The following is a 20,493-nucleotide window of genomic DNA, read 5'->3' as shown; positions in this document are numbered from 1 at the left end:
GAAAATTTGGGAGCTCCCCGAGCTTTGTGCCACTGCATGTAGGTGTAGGCGTGTCTGTGGGAGAGGGAATGCGTGTGTGCAGCCCCCGCTGGTGTTAATTATACGTTTGAAGGCAGCAGGAGCAAAGTTTACCCACCTTATGGCCGAGGTTCTGCTCCCCACAGGGCTTACAGGTAAGGGTCTGATAACAGGGAAGAGGGCCTGGCTCCTGACACGGGCGCCATTTTGGATCACACCTCGAGGAACTGAAAGAGAGAGCAGATGGAACATCAGTTACACGCAAGACACGAATCAGTTTCAGTGACGAGCGGAGGGATAAAAAAAACAAAACAGCAACAGAAGAAGCTCCTAAAAAAACAAAAAACTCTCAGATCCGACCTCCACAAGACCCAGGAGCAGCTCGATGAGCATCCACTGTCCATTCGAGGAGGCCAACGGGGCAATATTGATGAGCGAGGCAAGGTTAAATTGAGCAGGAAAGCGTCATAAATGAGTTAAGGCCGCTGCAAATCATTCAATTACCAACGACCACTGGGCACGGCCAAATCCAGCCTGCCTGATACAGCAGCCGCTGGAACTCAAAGGGGGACACCACAGATCTGAAAGGCACATCTGTTTCGAACCCAAGTGTTAAAATAACCAAGTAAATCTATTTTTTGAGGGAGAAAAATGGGACAAATTCACATCTTTTTTATTGGTTTGTCTCAAATGTCAGAAAACAACATTTTCCAAAGCGGGTTAGTGTTTTGAAATTAAAGCTGCAGATAAAAACGATTCAGTGTCTATTTTATGAAACAGTCATTAAATTTCACTTTTTTTCCCCGTTTCATCTGAACCTGAAGCCTGAACAGGTCTCTCTTGTAAATGAGACTTTGTGTATAAATAAAGGTTAAATAAAGACATTCAATGACTTTATATTTTTTTTTTACCTTCAAACTTTAGTCAGTGAAGAAAGTCTTTCACTGATTAATGGCTGTGTGGCAAATACATTCAGTGGTTATCTAGGCAACAAGACTTCCATTTCTTTGTGTCAGACATGAATATAATAGTTATGACTTTTTCAACTAACTTTTAACTACTTGATCACATGACAAATGGCCTATAAGACTTCCATCATTAGCATTAAACTTGAAGGTGAACTAGTAGCTCAACAGATCAGTGTTAACGCGACAGTAAGAAGCTCAAAGAACCCTCAGGAGACCTGCGACATCCGACTGCGTTGGGCAGCGAGCTCTGTTGTTGTGGAAGAAGTTTGTCTTCCAACAGTCGTCCATCTGGTCTAGGCAAGAAAAGCCTTGGTCAGGGAGGAGGAAGTGTAGCCAGTGGTCACGCAAACCAATTTTCAAAGAAACTAAAGAACCCACCAGAAGGACAACTCTGCGGCACTCTGCCTAAGTGCCATTTTACTCCGCTGAAAAAACAGACATATGGCAAGCCCACCTGGAGTTTACCAAACGATACTTTCTGCAGACTAATGAGACAAAGATTGAATTCTCATGTCTGGAAAGCCAAGCTTTTCTACTGGCAAAAGACAGGTGCTGCTAATCACCTCGCTAATGTGGTCACCACATTGAAGCATGATGTGACTGGTGCAGAATACAGAGAGGTCACTGGAGAAAGAAACCCACACGACTGGGCTCAGACACAGACAACATCCTGAAACACACAGTCGTGGAAATGGACTGGCTTCGGAACAACTTGGGCCTAAAAATCTGTAGTGACAGACGAAGGTTACAGCTTACAAACCTGAGCCAATCTAACAGCAGGCAGAAAAACGTCCAACCTTTCACCTTGTTATTTTAATATCGTGTGTGTGCAGCTAATGTATGGAAATTAGCTTAGTTGCTCCTTTTTGCTGAGAGTTACGTAATATGATTGATATTATTCTCGTGATTGTACGGTAAATGTAGAGCTGCAGTGCAGCGCTAGTTAGCTTAAATTAGCTCAGTTTAGCATAAGATAGAAACACTTAAACAACAAAAAATATGATATATATTCATTTATTTTTGATTACCTAAAAGTTGCTGTCTGGTGGCAGACAGTTTATATTAACTTTAAAGAGAACCACCCTGACTGTTAGCTTTTCTTTCCTCTCTTCACGCTACACCAAGCTAACTGGCTGCTAGCTGTAGCTTCATATTTAAAGTACAGACAGTTGATAACATTTATGAAGCTTCAGTCTTTCAAATAAAGTCACTTTTATGTGTGTAGAACAGGCGTTTATGCAAAGTGTTTTCCAGCTGCCCTAAAAATTATTATATACAAAACTATAAAGAATGAAAACGCCGAGATAACCACAAATCATGAAGAATAGATAAAAGAGATAGCAAATATAACCAAAGTAATCACTGAAAGAATAAATGTAAATACAGCACTGGGTTAAAAATACTCAGGAGGTTGGTGGTTCAGTCCATGCCTGCTCCAGTCTGCATGCCAAAAATCCTCGGGCAAGTTACTAACCCCAAGTTTCTCTCCGATGCATCCATCAGTGTGCGAGTATGTGTTACGGTTAAATCACTTAAGGATAAAAATAGTGCTTGGGTGATTGGAGCATGTTGTATAAAGCGCTCTGAGTGATCAGCTAGTGTAGAAAAATGCTATATAAGAACCAGCTGATCATAATAATAAAGAAAAAAGAAAAGTGATTAAAAGTGCTGTTTAAAAACAGTCATCTAACTTTCAGTAATACAGCGATAAAAACATCTTCCCCAACGAATCACGCAGTGACTCAGGTCTGTGGTTTTAATTTGTGGCAGCACGGTGGCTAGCACTGTTGCCGCACAGCAAGAAGGTCCTGAGTTCAATTCCACCATCAGGCCGGGGTCTTTCTGTGTGGAGTTTGCATGTTCTCCCCGTGTTTGCGTGGCTTCCCTCCGGGTACTCCGGCTTCCTCCCACCGTCCAAAGACATGCAGTTTGTGGGGATAGGTTAACTGGATAATCCAAATTGCCACTAGGTGTGAATGTGAGTGTGAATGGTTGTCTGTCCTTGTGTGTTAGACTGGCGACCTGTCCAGGGTGTACCCCGCCTCTCGCCCTATGACAGCTGGGATTGGCTCCAGCACCCCCCGCGACCCTGAAAAGGATAAGCGGTAGCGAATGGATGGATGGTTTTAATTTGTAATTATGAAAGAGATTGTAAACTAAGGGTAGACAAAGTAAACTTTTACAGCTAACCTGCAATCAAGATGCTGGAGAAATAATGTAAAAGAAGAAGCTTTTTAGTATTCAGGGTGTTTAAGTATATACTGGAACTTTTTCTAGTTTACAACAATGCCTCAGCTAGAAAAACATTTCAGATTTAAGACAAACATTAAGAAGTTCCACATGATAATTTGTTTCTTAACCCATTTCAGATTTTCCACCGAGGCCAAAGTCTTGTCTCTGGTTTCCTACTCAGACTGGACTGTAGCAGACCAGAAGGAAGATCTAAACAGGTTTTAAGCTTTAATTGTAATTTATGTGAATCTATATATAGTTTCTACACAGATTATACACTTTGAAGAGAAGAGAAAAGAAGAGCGTACATCTGATCCAAAAGCTCTCATTATTCAAGGCTGGCTGCTCACCACAGTCATCCCAGTTCACTGGAACAGCTGTCATTTTCATCTCTGGGGTCAGTTTGTGTTTCGCAAACGATGACCTGCTGTTTGCTTTTGTCTGCCGCAGAAACATTTGTTAAGGTGTGACTGTGAACACCGTTCATCAAGCCATCAATATACTGCAGCTGAAGCATTTTTGGGAGGAGGGGGGTTAAATCTCAGCCCATACAGTAAATTTATGATCGATGTTATGAGCAGAAATTTAATTTGCCTCGAGAACCACAAGCTCATTAAAACATACAAGTCCCCCCCCCATGTGGAAAGCAATCTTGTATATTTGGTTCATGTTGCCACACACACACACACACACGAGCACTCGTGCATTATGATTTTGTCATTGTAAGTGTGCGTCTGCTGCCTCTCTCTGGCCGCCTGTGTCCACAGTAATCTTATTGACTCCTGTTAGCGCGGCTCTGCCCCTGATATCTCCAGCTCTGCTCTCCATAACCTTATAAGTAAGTCCCTGCACAGAGTCTCTTTTGTAATCTTGATCACTCGCTGCATGGATGTGTGCGTGTGGGCAGCGGTCTCCCCGGGTTGACACGCACCCACCCTTTCTCCTCCCCACCTCTCGTTCCAGTCAGGCTTTGGGTTACCATAGCAACGGTTCCCTTTCCACATGCCACAGAGTGGTAGATCATGCATCACAAGGGATCTACCACTCTGGGAAAGCAGGGCAGAGAAGCCGTTTCTTCATATGCACCCTAAACTTTTCACGACGTTATCGAGCAGACGCGTACGTTCGGTGGACGGTAAACAATCTTTAATGCATCAGTTCTCGAATACCTTGTCCGTGTGTGCCGATGTGAGAGCAGAGCAGGCGGCTCTGTTTGAAACCTCATCACAAACGGCTGGTTGCTGTGTGTCAGCCTGCTTTAAACTTGCCTCGATAACACAAAGTCACTGGCCTTGTGTCACGGATAAATACAACAAAATAAAATGATACGACCGAGACAAAAACTGTGCTATTTTGTAAATAATAAACATGAATTCACTGTGTAATTGTGTAACTTTATTAGCAGCATCCTCCTGAAATGCGCCAACAACATTGAGAGTAACATCCTCCTCTCTGCCCCTTAATGCTCTCTGGTTGCTATGGTAACGTGTGAATATTTCTTTCAAAATAAGACACAACTACAACACGGGAAAGACCCAGGGAAACAGAGTTAACGATAAAAACCCTGAAAACCATAAATTTCACACCTGAGCCTCTACTCTCGCGGCCCAGAACCAAACGACTCATGGACCGGTACCGGTCCGTGGCCCGGGGGTTGGGGACCGCTGACTTAGATGGCAGGTTTGGCTAGCAAGCTGCTTCCATAAACAACAAACAAACACTGATATCTGCTAATAAGCTTTAAGTAACACACGAACAAAGTAGAACTCAAAGTTCTTAGTCTGGTGGTTACACTGTAAGACTCATTATTTGCTAATTATCGCCAAAAAGGCACAAACAGCAAATTCAGTGGCCTGGATTAGCTGAGGTGACACCTGGTGCAAACTTTAAGCTTAAATAAGAATTAAATTGTATGTTATAAAAAACAACATAAGCATAAATGTGATATACAAACCAAAACAGCTGTTTGTATCAGACTGTAAATCGGGACATTTTAACATGGAGATCCAAGGGGACTGACATGTTATTGGGAGTGAGCCTCAAGTGGCCATGTGCGGAACTGCATCGGCTTTATCTTTCATCACTGGCTAATGCAGCTGAGCCCAAACCAGTAGGCGACGTCCAGATTCAGTCTTGTCTAGATTTCATGAGTGAAAACAGTGAGAGACAGAGAAATGTTTGACATGGGCTCTCACACCTCAGCAACAGCAGTTTATCCTAGATGCACACATCTGCACACACATACATATAACCTCTACTATAGGTGCAAGCTTCTCTTACATATGTGACCTCTACATTCACCTCCTCGCTCTGCTGACTGTTTGAATTTCTTTCTTCCATCCTCACTTGTTGATTTTTTTCCCTCTGTGCATCGATCTGTCATTCTATGTATAGTGGTGACTCATATCTCCAACCGAGCACGCACGCCGACGCCGCAGGTAAAAAACCTGGGACATATGCTGTGGAGATGAGGTGACAAACTAATCTGAGAAAGACCAGGCAGCACTCCCAAAGCCCGTCCCCGCTCGCTGAGATCGAGCATTACATTTTACAAGCTTGGAGAAAGGCAGAGGAAAAAAAAGCTCTGTGTGGTTGGAAGCAGAAAACAAGAGAAAGAAATGTATGAACAGACAAGAAAAGGTGTCTGTCTGCATTTCTGTCTCTTTTTTCCTGGAGAGAAAATATCCTCTAGTCTGTCTTTTTCCGATGTCTGGTCAGCTGCTCTGCCTTTTCTGTCTGCTTCCTACGTCTTCGCCCGCCGCCTGTCTCCCTGCCTGCCTGTTTTCCAGGACGAGCGAGAGCCCTCGGCCTCCCTCCCGTCTCATGTGCCGTAAACGCATTCAACCTCCTCTGCTCTCCTGTTAAATGAGTTCCACATGGCCCTGCAGGCTGCAGTCTCCACGCGGCCAGCAGAGGCACCAAAAACACACAAACACTCGCTGAATTCACACACACACACACACACACACGTGGAGTGCAAAGGGTCAAAGGTTACTCCCAGCAGACCTTGAGAATGCAACCGTTTGAACGTGGCCTCTCGCTCAGTCAAAACGTCTCCCACCCCCGCCTCTCCCCCGGCCTGGCTGCTGTGTGTTAAAGTCTGAGGGCAGGATGCATACTAATGGTGTCTGACTGACTGGCTGACTGACGGACTGGATTGCTGGTGGGCTGAAGTTGCTGGCAGTTTAACTGGATGTCTAACTGGCTTGTCTATCTGACGCTACAGCCGAGTGTTTAAGTGGTTGGCTGACTGACATCTGCTATAACTTGCAGGGGTGGGAGATTAAAATAAATAAAAGCAACACTCGATTACTCGGACTTGAAAAAAAAAGCCCTTTAAACACAACTACAAACAGGCGTTATCAGGCTGAAATCTAATCAGCACCTGTGATTTTCAAATGTTTCCTCTACGCCTATTTTGATCTTCAATATGCGCAAAGATAGGCTTCTTAGAACTCTTTTAGTCTCGTTTTAGCTTTGAGGGATATTACATCAATTTTATACTTGAAGCAGAGTTTACTTGACATGAGGAGCTCTTCTCATCCTGAGAATGCTGTTGTAAAATATCTTCTGTGGCTCTGGAGAGAGAGAGCACTTCAAAGCATGAGAAAGTAACCCTGATTATGTCATCGGCGTTCTCTCGGTTTAGGGCAAAAGACCACACATTTTAGAACAGACATGTGCTAGAAAACACGTGAACAGGCCTGTAAGAGAACTGCATGTACCAGGCAGGGAGCGTCTAACGTTATTCAAGTATTATTGTTGTTTATTATTGATCTCTGGCTCTCTTCCACGTCTCCCTCCCCTCACACTCCCTGAGCCTGGTTCTGTTGGAGGTTTCTTCCTGTTAAAAGGGAGCTTTTCGTCCCCCTTGTTGCCAAGTTCTTGCTCACAGCGACTCATCTGATTGTTGGTGTTTTCTCTGTATCATCGGAGGGTCTTTACCATATAATGTAAATCGATTTGAGGCGACAGGTGCTATATAAATAAATAACACTGAATTGAATAAAGTTGAACTATTGTAAGCTGCATACATTATTAAGGATTTTGAATCCTGTGCCTTAATTCCTGTTTCATGAAGTCTTTCATTATTTTGTCTACACCTCATATGAGACGTAATGAAAAAGTTCAGCAAACCTGTCACAAATTTTTTTGGCCAGTTCAACAAAACTGTTGCTCAACATCAGTGATTTTGCCAACTTTCTCAGCAGGAAGTTCATATTTGAGTTTGACACAGAGGAGCGGATCCAGTAGTACGGAGAGCAGGACTTCTTAAAACAGCACAGGACTGGAGATGGTCTTGAAGGGCAGGATGGCCACTTTTGAACCAAAGTTGCTGAACGTTTTAGATTTTTTAAATCACACCTACACGGCGCTGGAAGACGTATTTAGACTTGAGTAAAAGCGTCAACGCTGCAGTGCAAAAAGACCCGACAAGACAGGTGGAACCTTTCTTTTACTGAAGTATCTGGTTTGAATAAGTACACATGCATACATAATCATCACGGTCTAGTTTTTACTCGGCTCCATATATTTTATATTACGTGCATTTCTAGATTTTTCTTCCACATCAAACATAAATACTGACAATAATGCAGTTTTGCAAACTGATCGCAGAGCAGAGAGATGATTGATTTTATATGTATTATAACATACTGACAGTTCAGCTGAGCTCTACCAGCTTCAGCATTATATGAATGTGTGATTCCTCGGCCATTACCTCATATATATCTATATATATATATTAGGGCTGCTCGATTATGGCAAAAATGATAATCACGATTATTTTCACTGAAATTGAGATCTCGATTATTTGACGATATTTATTTAACAACAACGTGTTGAATAATGACTTTAAAGATTGTCAAAAAATAATATAAAATAGTGTGCAAATACTGATAACAGTGCAAATGTTTGCAATATAAAAAATAAATGAAAAATGTAAACATCTGTGTTTAGTGAACTTTGCAGTGTTGCTCTGTGGTGCAGCTACGACACTGTAGCAAAGTTTACACACTGTGTCTACTTGATCCACGTCTGACTCCGCGAACCCATAATGTTTCCACACCACTCAAGTTTTTTTTTACCTCTCTTTTCAACCAACGGCAGTCACTCTCCTCTCCAAATAACTTCTGCTTAGCTTTCCGAGCTTCCCTCGGGTCCTCTTAATCAGCGGTCCCCAACCCCCGGGCCTCGGACCGGTACCGGTCCGTGAGTCGTTTGGTACCGGGCCGCGAGAGTTGAGGCTCAGGTGTGAAATGTATAGTTTTCAGGGTTTTTAACGGTTTTCAGCATTATTTTGTTATCGTTTTTATCGTTTACTCGGTTTTCCTGGGTCTTTTCACGTGTGTTATGAATAAATCTATTTTTTTTCGGTACCGGTACTAGTTTTATTTTGTTGTATTTATCCGCGACACCTTAAAGGCCGGTCCATGAAAATATTGTCGGGCATAAACCGGTCCGTGGCGCAAAAAAGGTTGGAGACCGCTGCTCTTAATTGTTGTGACGCGTGTTCGAAATGCAGAGAGGTGCGCTCGATTTGCCACACGGAGCAGCGCGAGAGTAAAGCACGAGGGAGGGGCTAATAATCGGCTCAGTCATTTTTAATGATCGTTGAAAGCCCAGATCGTAATCGAGATTAAAATTCGATTAATTGAGCAGCCCTACTATATATATAGATATAGATAGATAGATCTATCTATCTCTCTCTCTCGCTATCTATATATATATATGTAGAGAGAGAGATGTATATATTTCTACTGTGTTTAGTGCAGGTTTGCTACTTTTATTTACATCTTCAGCTAATTTTAATATTGCAGCCGGCTGTTTTGAAGATAATTATAACAATTTTACCAAAGGTGGAAAGTAACAAATTACATTTACTTGCGTTACTGTAATTGTAGGGCTCGCAAAATCACTAGCCCGACGTCCCGGGGCTAGCGATTTTTCCAGTCGGGCTACCAAAATCTGTCTCTGCCCTGCCCGTCGGGCTATCATAGGAAAATATATTTCAATGCTTTTGCATTCTTTCGGAAATGTAGCTGGGTAATTATGTCATTGGCATCGGTGAGCCACTGTCAATATGTGACATATTGAAATCGTGTTTGAATTTGCGCTTGTTTTTTGCTTTCACTTTGCAATCGCGCGAACTGTTTTATAGAGAGCGACAGCACTGATTGGTGAGTGATGATCATTTGCGCACCAATTCCTCTGACATCGTCTTATCAATCGTTAACTTACTATGCAAACATGACAAGTGAAATCTCCCGCAGCAAGCTTAAACATGTGAGAGGTTGATCGCGCAGAGAGTCGCTGAGCGTTAAGTGAGTGCCTGTGTAAAAGCAGCAGGATATATATTTTAGTTCTGCTGAGCCAAATAAGACAGGTCAGGGTGAAGAAGTGACAGCCAAAGAAAAGCTTACCACAAAACGGAAAAGTTATGACAAATCAGACTATAAGGCAAAAAGAAAGTGCAGCTTTATGGTTTCATGGACAAAAGAATTTCTGTGGCTGCCATATGATGAGCTATATAACCAGGGCTGCACATAAGTGGTCCGCAGGTGCGCATTCGCTGTCAAAATAAAAAAACGCGCACAAGATAAGAAGTTGCACCGCGTGTTTGCGTACATAAGATTTTCTGGAGGAGGACAGACATTTGTTTAGAACTCTTAAAGATGTCGAAGAAGCTCCTTTAAGCAATTACTTTGGTGTTCCTCCACCTCCAAAGAAATGTCAGAAGGAGTCCGAACCACAAAAGAAGCACGTATTCTTGGAAAAGTGGTTGCAGGAGGTGAGCTGGCTTCAAACAAATGATGAACGCACAGAGATGTGGTGCAGAATGTGCCGTGAAAATCCCACTCTAGCGGACAAAAACAGTGCCTTTTATATGGACGCAAACGCGCGTTGCAACTTCTTATCTGGTGCGCGTCTTTTATTTTGACAGCGAATGCGCACATGCGGACCACTTATGTGCACCCGTGTAAATAACATAATGTTCTGCCGGGTGTGTTGTTGGTTTTCCCTCGATTTCTGAGTCGACAAGCGCCTTTGTTACTGGGACCAGTCATTTTAAGAAAGGCCCCCATTAGAACCCATGAGAAATGCAAGAAATGCATTATTGCTCAGTCTGCAATATCTTTCCCAGAACAAACACCAATTGCAAATAACATACTAAAAATAAACCTGAAAATCAGTTTAGAATAGCGTACTATGTTGCAAAGAGTGAACTACCACTGGCACAATGTAGCAGTCTTTGCAAACTTCAAAAAGCAAATGGCCTCGATCTTGGTTCCACTTGCCTCTTTCCCGTGACTTCAGTGGAAATTTCAAATCCAGGATCTGACACAGACTGATTCATGTCCTACACAGTTCTTACAAGTTCATAGAAATTTCTGTTCAATTAGAACCAAGTATTTGAGTTGATGATTGTAATTTTTATACAATGTTGTAATTTGTGTTTAAACAATTTTTTGATTAATGTTTTGTTTCCATTAAAATATTATACTTTAATGTATAATATTGTAACGGAAACAAAACATCAATCAAAAAATTGCTCTCTTTTTTATTCGGGCTACTTAAATTTATTTTGGGCTACCAAAAACTGAAGAGTCCCTGCCCGAAGGGCTACCAGGGATTTTGAAATTTTGCGAGCCCTGAATTGAGTAGTTTTTTTTGTGTATTTGTACTTTTTAAAGTCATTTTCCAAGTCGGTAATTTTACTTTTACTTAAGTATATTTTTTAAAAAGTATTGTACTTCGCTACATTTTCAATCACACCCGTTACTGAGTAAATTAAAAGAACAAACAAAAAAACAACAACAACATTGCGCTTCGGAAATACTGCAGGGAATGATGGGTAGTAGAACAAATTGGCGTTGGGTCACGATAAAGATGGAGTCTGACATCGGTGTTACGGATCCAGTGAAAAAAGAAGCCCCGTCGAATTCTGCTGACCCTGAACTCGAAGAAACGGATGTGAACCCCCGGCCGTATTTAAGGGACCATTTCGGCTTCAAGTGCAAGAAAGGCAACAGCTTTATTATGCAGTGTAAGCTGTGTTTGCCCAGAGAGACCGAGTTAGCAGCTTTTAGAAATTCCACATCAAACCTGCGCAAGCATGTAGAGGTAAGTTAAATGAAACTTGTACATTTATTTTAGCAAAAAAGGCTGTGCTCAAGTTAATCACATTAAGTTAAGACATAAGCTGTTATTGGGCACGTTGTTGTCCACGCAACTTAAAATATTTTTACTTGATTGGTAAATTGCCAAAAGAAAATGTGTTCACTTTTCCTGTTTGTTAATAATAATAATAATTTATTTTTAAAAAAAAATTAGTTAAATTAGACAGAAGACAGAAGCGGCTACTTTCTTACTTAACCCACATATGTTCACACTGCAGGCAAAAGAATAACATGTGCTTGTGCAGAGGTGTTTTTTTTCTGTTCTCAAACTGACCTCCCTGTTGGAGCTCAGTCTAGGGGGACTTATTTTTTCCTCCTTATCTTTCCTCGCGTGGTGCATTTTCCATCGTTATACCTCTCTGACCTGTCTTCCCCATGTGATGTTTGTGTAATGTATGTATGGTCGGAGGGTAAGATGACGCTGGCAAAGGTCGGCAGCCTTAACCCAATTTCCTTCGGGGTCAACCTTCAGGATCAATAAAGTTTTACTGAATTGAATTGAATTGCTCCTCAAAATTAACAGAGCAGGGCCAAGTTTAAAAAATTAAAACACATTTTTATAGCAGCTGCCGTACAGCTCAATTCAGTACTTGTTCTCTTATTTGACAGTTTAAAACACATTCTCATGTAAAAGAATTATATGGTTTTGACAGTTTGGTTGGTTGGTTTGGTGACCATTATCCATTTTGATGTATAGACTTGCAGTTTAACTGCCACTGCGCTTTAATTTGTAAAGTTTTTCTTTTAATTAAAAAACAACTACTTTGAGATTTATCCCATTGTCTTTTTTGCACTACTCAGAAGAGGCTGTCCTCCTGCTGACAAAAAAGGAACTATGTAACTTTTACTCTGAGTAAATTTTAAATGAGCTACTTTTTACTTTTACTTGAGTAAATTTTTAGACAGGTAATTTTACTTGTACTTGAGTAAAATTTCAGCAAAGTAATAGTACTTTTACTTGAGTAAAATATTTTAGTACTCTTTCCACCTCTGAATTTTACACAACATCAGGTCGTTAATTAACTTTGGGCAGCATTTCACTTGTTAGTTATGATTTAAGCCTAAAAGGCAAATTAACTCAGCTGATAAAAAATGTCGTAAATGTTTTTTTTTTTTCTTGAATTCCTTCAAATTGTACTTAACTTTCACCTCTGCTACTGCGGCAACAGTGCGCTTCCTGTAACGGCTTATCATTTACTAGAACAGCAAACCTATGGAGAAATGTACAAGCATACGAGTTCCCACCATTTGGCGGGATTTGCAGTCCTGCTGGAATTGCTGGTAATCATTTGTCAATAGATATCTGTCAACAGACATAAAGCCGATGCTTGTTTGAAGCGATTGTGATGCACCGGTTTGCCTGCGATGAATCATTTACAAGCTGGTCAATTTTTCTATTGACTTGGATACACCCTTCATTTGCAGCTGACAGGTTAATAACGGGCCAGAGCTGGTTCCAAATGAGTTAGCTCCAGAAATGATAGAACATAGAGTTTAAAAAGAGCACTTAGACCGAGCAGAAGCTTTATAATTTAAAGCTACTGAATAATGAACCTCGTGGAGGTGGGGTGATAGGTTGCGTCGAGCACTCGGCTCCCAGCCATTGTCCTTGCATTCTTCCACGTCGAGCGGGGAGAGGCACATTTCAGGACACATCACCTCAGAGCGGAGCAGCTCTGAAAGCTCTGGGAATGGGAGATGGAAGTAATAACTGAGGGCACTAACAGCCCCAAACTCGCTCGCTCTGGCACCCGACCACCCCCACCCCGACTCTTCCCTTGTCTTTGCCTCTGGCTGTCTCTCACAGCTTTCCCGTCCCTGCTGCCTCTGACGCTCCCACCTGTCCATTCCTGCACTCGCTCCTTTCAGACACACATTAAAAAAGGAAAATTAAAAATAAGAAATGACTTTTTTCCCCTGTGTCTCCTCCTAACATGCGCACTCCCAAATCAGCTTTCCACCTCTTTCTTTCCATCCGTCCAGCTGTTCAGACGCATCACTCAGACTCTCTGTGTGTGTGTCCAGAGGGAGTCCAGGTTTTCAGACACTCTCTCCAAGCCCGGCTCCTTGACCATTACTACTCCATTATCAGCGGCGATGGAGGGCGCGCCGCAGACGCCTAATGTATCCATTTCCTCCTCCATTTAGGGCTCGGCAGCCCAGCGAGCTCCTGGAGTGCTCCCTGATTGGGATTGAATGTCCATTTAAACGGCCGTCCAACCACCAGGGAAGGGTGGGGGGTGTTCGGCAGGGAGGGGAGGCAAGGAATAATGGGAAATGGGGGGTGCACAAAAGTAAAAATAAAGTGAGACTGTACATATGTTGCACTAGATGAGCAAAGGAGGCAGGGGGATTGCTCCCCAGCCTCTGATTTGAAGCTCAGATTTTCTTCCTTTCTTTCTCTCCCTGCCTTGCTCGCCGTGTCTCGATCACTCCTCTTCCCCCCCCCCCCTTTTTATAATTTTTTTTCTCCACAAACTTAGAAAACACTTGGTGCTGAGCCAAGTGTCAGAACTCAGCACTCAGTATTCTCAAGGTGCGCTTCTAAAAAGAGGGATTTGGAATTGAGATGATTGGAGTTGGCACATCCGTAGAGGGTGGAGGGAGAGAGGAGGAGGAGAGAGGAAGCGGGTGAGACAGAGAGAAAGAAAGAAACAGGCGGGAGATCACACACACACACACACACACTCGGAGGTGAAACAGTACCTTGTAGGAGTACTCCTCCGTTCTTTCTGAAGAGGGGACTCCCCGACCACAACGGAGGACTAGAAAGGAGAGAGGAGAGAAAACTGGTCAATCATTTGATCACGTCGCAGCAGCCAACCAGCCCAGCCGGCTTCATCACGAGGCGGATAGCAAGGCAGGAATTTGAGCCCATAAGCCAGTGCTTCTGATTATAGTGATTAGATTCCCGGGTGTCCCACTGTTGCCATTATTCCCTGTGATTACCTCGGAGAATTACAGCCTCGACGCTGTAGTCCATGGGGGTAATTTCTCATGACAGCCCCCTACCGCCCGCCACTCGTCCATTCACACACATTAAAAAAAAAAAAGAAAAAAGAAAGAAATCATCAGCTCGCAAACACTTAACACGCACTCATGCCAGACAGCCATGTTTAAGACCGATCTGTGTACGGCGCGCGCGACACATTAAAACACACACACAGGAAAACACAAAGCTGACGACTCGGTTTAGGTGATCATTGCACCACTAATGAGGGAGGTAATGACGGCATTTCTCACATAGACGGAGATATCTCCACTCACACATACACACAAAAGGGATGCTGCTGGATCTGTAATTTAAAGACAGAGCGTGGGGGGGGGGGGGCTTTTCCAGGTTGAGTGGTCTTTAGCTCCCCGTCAGACGGCTCGTCTGACTGCTCGCTTTTCCCCCAGTCAGACGAGCTTCTCTCAAACACAGTCGACACTGGTATCACACACACACAGACAGGGCACAGAAAACACCTGGGGAACGCCGTGAACTTGCTTCCACTCATTTGGAGAGTTTCCTTTGTAACACGAGTTGTGTTTTTATGTTGCTGAATGAGAGGATTTGGACGTGTGCACTCGTGAAGCGATTCTCACCTCGCCAGATGCCGGGGAAAGATGGACGCACACGCAGATATTTACTGTTCACACACGCATACAAACGCAGCGAAAGCAGCAAATTTCAGCCCCTGAGCCACCTGCTGTTGCCATGGAGAGTTGCCACATTGCGTTGCCACGGCGATAACATATTTTTCCTGTGCTAACAGCCTGTCTGTTTTCCCTAGCCCCCCCACTCCCGCCCGTCTCACCCCCATCTCTCTCTCCCTCTCTCTGTCTGTCTCTCCCCTCTTCCCCGCCTCACCTCTCTCTCTCCCTCTCTCTCTCAACAAATGGGTTTGCAGCGCGACAGCACCTGACTTATACTACATGTGTTGCCATGGCGGCGTTCCCGTTGCCAAGACGACCCCTGTGCATTTAATGCGGTGGGCGAGGGGCTAAACTCGCCGCTCCCCTCCTTCAACATCCCCTCACTAGGGAGAAAAGGGAGGAGAGAGAACTGGAGGTAGAGACCCCCTCCTCCTGCTTCTATCCAGATGCTGATGGGGTGTGAAGGAATGCACCATAGAGCTGACCTCCTACCCAGCGTGCTCTGTCACACACACACACACACACACACACACACACACACACACACATTTAAAAAAAGCATGAATAGCACAGAGCTGGACTGAGACACTTAAGTGAGCAGAGTCTCTCTCACTCACACACACACACACACACACACACACACACGCACCCATATTCTGGCGCACACAGCACGTGGGGGCTGGCTGCTGTGGTGTGAGTTATTATAGCCATGAAAAGGCGAGAGGTGCGAGCGACAAACAGCAGAGGACAAAGGAGCGTCACCGCACTCCAGCTACACCCCCCCTCCACCCCACCCCACAACCCTTCTCAGCCACTTCCTCCTATCTATCTCGATCACTCCCCGTGTTCATCTCCCACTTCTGTGCTGTACAGAGCGGCTTGAGACAGTCCTTGACCTTAACATAATAGACATGCTGTGCAACCATTCACGGTCATTACACTTCATAACATAATATTCTTGAGCGTGAGAGCTGTTGAGAGAGATATTGTGTTATATTGATTGGACTTGAGTTCTGGGATACATATAAAGGACAAAGCTAATGCCAGACATTGAAAGACGTAACGTAATGTAGCACCTTTTTCAGAGTGAAACGGTAGCGCTACACTTCTGATGAAACACACACAAAATCAAAAATAATGTTTAATAATTCATCTTTGTGATAGAAGATGAGGGTGAAACTGCAATCCAACTTATAGGCACATGATCTGCATCTGCAAGTAAAGCTCGCTTTGTGAGAAACAAGTGAGAAACACTGACAGATCCATCGCCATAACAACCACTGACTCTGTGCATATAGTGAAGAATTATTATTCTTATTTAGTTTAAAGCCCTTGTTGATTCATAACTTTACCCTGAGTTGCCTGTTTTTCATGAAATTGGTATCCAAGGTCAAAAACACTAAAAAGATAAGGTGTCATCTTCCTCTCTGCAAAGTGAAGTCAATATGCCTTAAACCTGTATTGCTGCTACTGGCCAGCAGGGGGCAACAGCTCTAGTTCCAAAAGAAACCTATGGGAAAATGACCCTAACATCTATAAATAATTTCCTTATAGGTTTATTGTTCCAATCATTAGTTTTGTGTTTTATGAAGACTGCATTTAGCGTAAAAATATAGTTATTTACGACAGGGATGTCCAACTCACTTCACACTGTGGGCCACACACAGCCCACCCGACCAGAGAAACACTTTCTGTCAATGTAAAGAAATTACATTTAATTTCTGAGATATAAAAAAAGAAGAACAATGTGTCTCAGTTTTTCTACGAGACAAAGAAATGCTGCTGTAGTAAAGACGACTCTTTGGGCTCAGACTGTAAAAAAATAAATGTCAATATTACTTCTAGTGGCTCACTGGCCGGAAAGTTTTTATTCATTCACAGAAAAGACTGTTTCATTTAATTGCTTTGCTATTACTTAATTATTCTGGTGTAGTATTAATAAAAAGTTGTAAAACTTGTTGTTCAGTGGACCAGCTTGGTGTCTCTGCTGGGCTTAATTTGGCCCCTGAGCCTTATTTTTGATTTACAGCGTGGAAAGCTTGTAATGTAAACGTTGCTTACGGGTATGTTACATGTTGTTCCACAGAACAAGATTGTGATGTCAAGGTGATAGTGCCATCTTTTATATACAGTCTGTATATAAAGTGCCATTTGTGACCATTTTTTCCTGTCTGCTTGTTCTTCTGCTGTTATGAAGGGAAATTTTAAATAAATATTAATAATTCTTGACCTCTGAACTCTTTAATTTCACACCAGTCTGTTTAAACACTAATAATAAATTCCTTCCAAAGTTCTTATATTGAGTAAAGCTTTAGTTTTTAGTCTTTATGAACTTTTTGATCCAGCAGGTCCAGAGTGGAGAGCATGCTGTGATTGTGCATTTACATTCCAACTGCTGTCTAAAGCACACCAATAACTTCTATTATTCTATTAATTCTATTATTATAAAAAATATTCATGTTGTTGAATCAGAGGTCAGAACTGGAGGGAAACGTATAGATCATTTCCTCTCACCAGTAATAAGTGAATTCTTATTAACTTCATACTGAAAACTCGGAGAATCACAATAACCTGTTGAATTGTTTCATTTATTCTTCACAACACTGCGTCCACTGTTTTCTGGTGTCTTCTTGTGCTGCAGTACCCTGATTTATATCGCTCAAATCTCTTTGAGTTTTTCCAGTAACTATCAGAGAAAACAAAGCGCTCACAGGCATCAGCTTACATCGAAACTGTGAGGGATTAAGCAATGAAATAACTGGACATACACAGATACAGGGGGATGCTCTTCAGGTGCAGCGTCCCAGTGGACCTGCAGCTCGGCTCAAACCGAGAAACACACTCTCATCTCCTGCTGTGCGCCACGACGCAAATGAACAACTACCCCTCCACACTCCGACCTCTCCTTGCACCCCTCCACCCTCCCGTCCATGTTCCAAATCCAGCCTCCAATTTGTTCCACTTCCACATACCTCATTGTTCAAAATGACACTTTTACATTTTATGGTGAACCAATTATTCTGTCTTACACAGTCCACTAGCTCTGCAAGCCAACCTACCCGGATCAACCGGGGAGCAGGTTGTAGGGCTGGCAGTGGCTGTGTAGTCGGAGAGAGACAAAAAAATAGAAGGAGCGGATAAATGAAACAATAATAATGAAAAATATTTTAAAAATAAAGCAACTCATAGCAGCTCTCTCTGACGTATCAGTCGGGATGGGCAAAGGTGCTGGAAACTGAGAGGATGGAGGAAGGAGGTGAGGTCAGGAGAGGAGAGAGATGTGGAGGAAACGACACAGGTGGATGCCGCCGCACTGTGGAGGGATGTGTGCGTGTTTGGGGGAGGCTGCGAGCAGTCGGAGAATAAAGTGAATGTAGACAAAGGGGGATTTAATTGAATGATAAAGTGATGGAGAGAGAGTGAAAAGAGTGGAGAGGGAGAGAGAGGGAATAAATCACAGCAGGGATAAATAAAGAAGATGGAGTACTGGGTGCCCCACTAGTTGTAATGCATGCCTGAGGATGAGCAGGAGGGTGTGTGGGATATTAAAAGAGGAGACAAGAGAGCGAGATGAGTGGAACAGAGGCACAGTAGGAGCAGAGGAAAGGCAAAACAAGGGGGGAGGAAAGAGTGAGGTGGAGGGGGGGGGGAGAAAAAAAGGCTTTTTACCTGTGATGTGCCTGAGGGGGGAGGGAGATAGGAGGAGGGACAGAAGTGTTGTTGCATCAAAAGAGCATGCAAAAAGATTTAAGGAAAGGATGGTGCAGGTCAGGTATATAACGCCTGGAGAGAGTGGGTGTGAAGAGTAACAGATGGAGGGAGAGGATGGAGAGAGTAAGCAAGCAGACGAGAGTGCAGGCTTTATGTTATATGTGGATGCTGGCACCGAAGTCCCCATTTCATTTGCTCTTTATTTGCTTCTCGGAGATCCACTTACATCAGATAAATACTACGAGAATGAACTTATCTCTCTCCGGATAATTTACCCAGAGAACTTTCTTTTTCATTCCACGAGTAAACAGCCACGGCTCCCTCCTTAGAAAACTGTGAAACAAAAGAGCGAACCCACCGAGTGGCACGCACATTCAGAAAAAGCTCCCGTTTCCAGCCTTTCATTGCAGAGTATCCACGGCTTTTTTAGAAAGAGTCAAACAAAGAGAGAGGTGCTGTGTGGAATTAGGAAACAGAAAAACTAATAAACAGCCGACACCAAAGACTTTAGAGATTGTTAATGTTTAAGTTCAAATAGTTTATTTGCTCATCTTTTGATTGTGGCCACTGTGTGAGGTGGTTTCCATTGTTTGTGTGGCTGAAAGCTGTGCTGACTTTTCCCAAGCAATTAGCCACGGGGACAAAGACTCAGACACAGGGTACTAAACTAATCCTGTGACACAGCAAAATCGAATATTTCTAGTTGACTAAATGCATTTTATCCCTGAGTTTCATATTTTAGAGATGACTGATTTCTCCTCTGTGGTTAGTAGGGCAGGAAGTAGTACAGTAAAGCTGTTTGAGTTTAGGAAAACCAATAACAACGATTAGTGTGATTGCTACTCTAATCTCAATTACAACATAATTATTCAGAAACTTGACAAACTTAAACACTAAACTCACTTTTTGATGTCTTCAGCTGCAATAAGGAATCAATGAATTTGAGCTGGTAGGTGCAACACTTGATTACCATATTTTTCAGATTATAAGGCGCATTAAGCGAAACAAAACAGTCAGATAAGTCGACTCATTCTTCTTGCTTCCTCCACTTCCGTAACATTGATTCATTAATGTTGATTCTCTGCAGCTGCTCTATTCCCATGTTGTTGCAGTGTATGAATGACTAACCTCGTATTGTGGATGGATTATCTCAGTTGTTCTCCTGACTGAAGTTTGGTCCGTTTACAGCATCCTGCCATGCGATTGCATTTGTCCCTAACCACCAGAAACCCTCACGTTAACTTTTATCGAGTGGAAAAAAGTTAGCGTTCATCCTCCAGCTTCACTGTGTTTATTATGCTAACATAGCTGTGTCGCTAGCAATCACGTAGCACATCATTATATACCAGCTAGCCCAACTTCAGTAACCTTACAAACGTCACTGCTGTTTAGCAGCAACGCTGATCATTTTATTGAAGATGAAAGAATTTAGACAGTTTTTAACTCTCAGTGATGCCGCAGTGTTCGTTTGAAGTGGACGGAGTTTAGGACCCAGATCACTCCGCGAGGCTCCTGACTACAGTAGCCGTAATGCTCAGATAATCCATCAAGCGGTGCGGCTTCGTAGCTTAGCAAAGTCGTACTAAAAAAACATTTGTTTTACAGATTTTTGAGCGCCGCGTAGCACATAAAATCGGTTCGATATTTTAGCTCAAATATGAACATCAGCCGATATCAGTGTTACTCCAACATTAGGCACATTAAACCTAAAATAAGTTCCGCTATTATCCCGTTATATTAAGATC

The 20,493-nt window shown here is 42.9% G+C and overlaps 1 protein-coding gene across 2 annotated transcripts in view; it reads right to left on the bottom strand.

Moving 5' to 3' along the window:
• Positions 1–20,493, bottom strand: part of ches1 (checkpoint suppressor 1) — a 67,857-nt gene that overhangs the window by 4,697 nt on the left and 42,667 nt on the right. For both annotated transcript variants that reach the window (XM_084954335.1, XM_084954334.1), the window contains exons 4-5: positions 14,105–14,163; positions 137–245 (exon numbers count right to left, since the gene is read on the bottom strand). In XM_084954335.1, the coding sequence (XP_084810461.1) occupies positions 137–245; positions 14,105–14,163 (168 nt within the window). The remainder of the gene's footprint in view (positions 1–136; positions 246–14,104; positions 14,164–20,493) is intronic.

The sequence above is a fragment of the Perissodus microlepis genome, chromosome 15, assembly GCF_051167445.1.
Source record: "Perissodus microlepis isolate ML-2025 ecotype Zambia chromosome 15, ASM5116744v1, whole genome shotgun sequence".
Classification (NCBI taxonomy): domain Eukaryota; kingdom Metazoa; phylum Chordata; class Actinopteri; order Cichliformes; family Cichlidae; genus Perissodus; species Perissodus microlepis.
Note: the sequence above shows the minus strand (reverse complement) of the source record. Positions and strands in the feature narration are given on the sequence as shown.